The 5,287-nt window shown below is 33.4% G+C and overlaps 1 protein-coding gene across 1 annotated transcript in view; it reads right to left on the bottom strand.

Moving 5' to 3' along the window:
• ANO3 (anoctamin 3) overlaps positions 1–5,287 on the bottom strand; it is a 361,383-nt gene that overhangs the window by 351,073 nt on the left and 5,023 nt on the right. The window contains 1 exon segment of the mRNA XM_023532087.1: positions 1,652–1,823. Within this exon segment, the coding sequence (XP_023387855.1) occupies positions 1,652–1,817 (166 nt within the window). The 5' untranslated portion in view covers positions 1,818–1,823.

Below are 5,287 nucleotides of genomic sequence, written 5' to 3' on the forward strand. Positions count from 1 at the left end.
CACCTTACTGAGTATCGGGGCTAGAGCAATAGAGGAAGAGATAGAGAAAGCCAAATATTAAACCAATGTGCATACAAATAAACATGAACTTTATATTGCAATAAAAGCTAAAGAATGTTAGAGATGACTAAAGGTCTGTTAACAAAAATAAGAATGTAAGGAGGAGGAGGCATTTCTAGGGAGTTTAGCTTATTTTCGTTGAATTTGAGACATTGCCAGGGTTTTGATGTGGAAGTGTCACCCAGGCTCTGGGGAAGTTTATACCTAAGCTATAGATGTGTAGGTCAACTGCATAAAGACAACTGTTGAATCCACTGTAACTGATGTGCTGAGAAAAATAACTAGAAGACAAAAACTGGTGAAAAGAACATGGGTATTTAACTCATGATTGAATTGGCAAATGCTTTGTTTATAAATCTTCTTTTCTAGTCTAAATCTACTATAATAGGCTTTGTTCATTTGTAAAGAACTGATTTTTCCATTTTATAAAATTGTAGTTTCAAAAAAATAGTAATATTAGCATGGGGATCTCTTTTCTTACAGTTGAAAGAAAATTTACAAAAGGATGTTATATCTCTTCATTATAGAACTGCCTATGCTATAAAATAAGTAATGCAATACAAAAGAATCTACAAACAACAAATCAGAGATTGGTTGGGAGTCACATAAAAGTTCTTTTCAAACATCTAAACATAAATAAATGTGCCAAATTCTCTTAGAGGACTTCACTGCATGTTGCATGTTGCAAAATGGAATTCATTATTTTTACAAGTACTTTTCATTGGACAAAGATTAATGTCCAGTAACATGCAGAGCTCTAAAGGTTTTGCTTAACTTTCAAATTCACGTTATGCTGCCTTTTTTTTAAATAAAGAAAAGTAAACAACTAAATCATAATTTTTCTTTAGAACAACATTTAACATATTTTTATTATACAAAATTCTTCTACAAAGTGTAATTAATTCATTATTGACATTTCATAGCTGTTCATTATAAACAAAACCCTCAGAATTTGTTGATGACTATAAACTATTAGTATATATAATTATTTACTCAAAACTGCTGAGCAAGAATGAAAACTGCAATACTGGATAAGTAACACCCATAAGTATCAAAATAGAAATTCTTTGCATTGAAATCTATCAGTACTGTCATCTCATAAAGAATCTAAGAGAGGTCATAAAAAAACATAACCTAAAGGAATATTCTTTTGTTCTTAATGAGAAGGGAAAGCATATTCTATTTTTCATATAATTATGTAAAATGAAACATAAATAAAAGAAATGAATGAAAGATGGCAGACCTTTTTTTGCAGCTTGTAAATAAAATATTTTATTTCATCAGCTATCTCCCCCAAAAACTAAGTCTTGATGACTTGAGCATTCAGAAAAACAAAATCTGCTTCACTTACTAACATTTTTCTGAATTCACTGAATTTGTTTTCTGACATTTCACTCTATTGGCAAACTCTCTGTTCTTTTTGTAAAAATCTATTTATATATTTTGGGGGAAAAAAATAACTCGAGAAACTAAAACTGGAATCAGCTATACCACAAAATGACATCAAGATTTACTTTTTACATATCTGACATTAAAGAAGTACAGATGTAAGTTAAGATACTCAACAATATCAATGTAAAGTCTGGCTTACCAGCAGGGACAGAATTGGAGTGCTGAAGTTTCAAGTGACTAGAATCACCGGAGAGTTCAGTCAAAGAGGTTAAAGTAAAATCTGAGTTGGAAGCATGCTCATGTCTGAAGCCTTCAGAAGAAAGATAATCCAGTTCAAACTTCACAGTTGACATTGCGAAATTCATTGAGAGCTATGCAAATCAAAGTTCACACTACTGAAGTTTTAAAAATCATAGGAGGGGGGAAAACACTCTATTAATAACTCCAGGCTTTCCAGTAATTATTTTTCACTCGGAAATCCAAAAGAGAGCAAACATGCAGAGCTGATTCTCTAAGTTTTCTGTATTCACGCCTTTCCTAGGCAATTGACTTCAATAAGATGGATGAATTTTAGAATTGTTTTTCTTGAGGATATCTTGCTGCCTTTAAATGATAGCAGCACTAAGTCCATCTCAGAGAGGCTGCAGTGAAAAGTAAAATGAGCTAAGTGAAGACATAGGCAAGCCTGCACAGAGATGCTTTTTGTAACTTGGTATTAGAGGTTCACATTCACATTTCTGTATACAAAAGATCAGCTGGGTGGGGCTAAGGACTGTCAGAGAATACAACTTTATTCTACTGGGCAGCTCATTGGAAGAACGTTTTAATTTGGAAGGAAATTAATCTGGAATGATATTTCCTGGGTTGAGATTGTTAGACGATAGTCCTGCTGCTTCCAGAAAGATGACTATGATTGTGGAGATTAAAAGTTGAATTAAACTAAAAAGCTTATGCACAGAAAAAGAAACACTGAAGAAAATGAAAGGCAACCTACAGAACAGGAAGTAGTATATGTAAATCATATATCTAATAAAGAGTTAATATCCAAAATATATAAGGGACTAATATAATTCAATAACAAATAAATAATCTGATATTTTAAATGGGCAAACAACCTGTATGTCTTCCAAATGGCCAACAGGTACATGAAAAGCTCAACATCATTAATCATCAGGGAAATGCAAATTAAAACCACAATGAGGTATCATCTCACACTAGTCATTATGGCTATCATCAAGAAATCAATAAATAACAAGTATTGGTGAGGATGTGGAGAAAAGGAAACCCTCATTCACTGTTGTTGGAAATATAAATTGATGCAGCTGCTATGGAAAACAGTACAGATATGACTCAAAGAATTAAAAATAGAGCTGCCTTATGACCTAGCATTTCCACTTCTGGGCATTTATCTAAAGAAAAGAGAACACTAATTTGGAAAGGTACATGCACTCTTATATTCATCTTAGCCATTACTTACAATAGCCAAGATATAGAAGCATCCTAGGTGTCCATCAATAGATAAATAGATAAAGAAGATATCACACTCACACACACACAGACTCTACAATAAAAAAGAATAAAATCTTGCCATTTATGACAACATGAATAAACCTACAGGGTATTATGCTAATATAAAAAGTCAGAGGAAGGCAAATGCCGTATAGTTCACTTATATGTGGAATCTAAAAAAAAAAAAATGAAACAAATGAATACACAAAACAAAACAGAAACAGACCCATAGATACAGAGAACAAGCTGATATTTACCAAAGAGGAGGGCTGGCATGGGGGAATGAGTGGGGAAAACAAAGTAACAAGTGTTGGCAAGCATGTGGAGAAAAGTGGACACTTGTACACTGTTCATAGAAATGTAAATTATTACAGCCACTATAAGAAAAAAAAAAAACAAAACAAAAACCTTGTGTCAGTTCCTCAAACAATTTAAGCCATAACTACCATATGATCTAGCAATCCCATTTCTGGGTATCCAAATGAAATAAAACCACTATCTTGAAAAAAAAATATCTGCACCCCCATGCTCACTGCAGCATTATTCACAATACCCAAGTCATGAAAGTTACCAAAATGTCCGCTGACAGATGAATGATAAACAAAATGAGATAAGGAATAGCATATTATTCAGTCATAAAAAAAAGAAAATCCTACCATTTGCAACAACATGGAAAAAAATTGAGGGCATTATGCTATTTGAAATAAGTAGGACGGTGAAAGATAAATACTGTATGATCTCACTTTTACATGGAATATAGAAGAGCCAAACTCATGGAAACAGAGAATATACAGGTGGCTGCCAGGGAGTCGGGGTGGGGGGTGAGTGGGGGCAGAAATAAAAGCTGTTGGTCAAATGGTACAAACTTCTAGTTATAAAATGGATGAGTTCTGAGGATTTAATGTACCACATGGTAACTATAGTTAACAATACTGTATTGTATATTTGAAAATAGAAGACTGTAAGACTTTTTTGAAGTCAATGAGCACTTTATCCCCCTACCCATTTTATTGACATATAATTGACATATAACACTGTGTCAGACGGAGGTGTTACCTAACCTTGTTGCAGACTTCAAGTCATTAGTGAAGTATTTTCCATGATATCTTTGCTAACACTTACATTTAGCACAGTTTTCTGTAAGTCTTAGGCAATACCAGTATAGAATTTTTACTCCTGTTATCTTCCTAAAACCTAGAATGTATCCTCCATTTTTTTTTTTTTTAATTTTTATTTTTAGAGTACAAACAGAGATGGCAGGAAACACCACACAGAAACCTCCTTCCATTTGAGTGGTCCAGCAGCAAATATTTTTCTTTCGATCTGGATCAGTTTGTGTCTGTTACTATAGAAACAACTCCCTTGCTAGCAGTTACAGTAAATTCAGGTCTCTGGTCCTTCATTCATTTCAAAATATAAACTGCATTTGCAAAACTTTCTCCTTCTCAGGCATATTTAATCTTGATGTAATCAGTCTTGGTTCTCTTAACAAGCAAATCTATTTTGAAAATAGCTAAATTTATTGGGAATAACTGCAATTTTAACTAGATCATAACAATGCATTCTAAACAAGTATAATAAGCTTGCTTTTTAGACAGTTTTCAGTATACTTATGAGTCCCTAAATGAACAATTGTTAGGGATATAATTCAGATAATATATTTTCCTTGTCTCAGATGCTTTCCATTCTCAAACATTGTGTGAAACAATTCACTAGACATATATTTATTATTTTTTGGTTTTAGAATGACCTGAAACCACATATATCCCTTTTCTCTTCCATTTAACTAATCATTGAACTGAATATATTACCAAAGAATATCATTAAATTAACTAAAGAAATTTTGAAAAATCTAAGAGTGGCAAAAAAGTAAATTACCAGAAAATTTAAGAAAATTCTGGAATATATGATAGTGGTGAGTGCTGAGCAGACTGAATAATGGGCAAGTCCATGAAGTTAAAGAGGATGTTACCTAAGAATAAGTCAAGATTTTTACCAGGACAATCATGGACAAGCCCTCACCATCCCTCCTCAGGTCGGAACAGGAGACCGAAAGTAAGTCAGGTTAAGTTGCTTTGTCCCTACACATCATTCGATTTTAGCTTCACTCTAAGAAAACAAGAGAACAGTGCATAATCATTTCCTTAGTTTGATGTAAGGGAAAGATAGACAAGAGGGCATTCTCCAGCTAACTGCAGAGAGCCTCAAGAAACAGGAAAGTCAATCTTCTCAGTAATGAAATGTTGATACACAAACTGCTTCCCCAAAATCTCCTTCCCTAATTTCCACTAACAGTTGCACAAGTTCCATACAACGGTGGTGGGAG

Source organism: Pteropus vampyrus, unplaced genomic scaffold (assembly GCF_000151845.1).
Source record: "Pteropus vampyrus isolate Shadow unplaced genomic scaffold, Pvam_2.0 Scaffold76, whole genome shotgun sequence".
NCBI classification, from domain to species: Eukaryota; Metazoa; Chordata; class Mammalia; order Chiroptera; family Pteropodidae; genus Pteropus; species Pteropus vampyrus.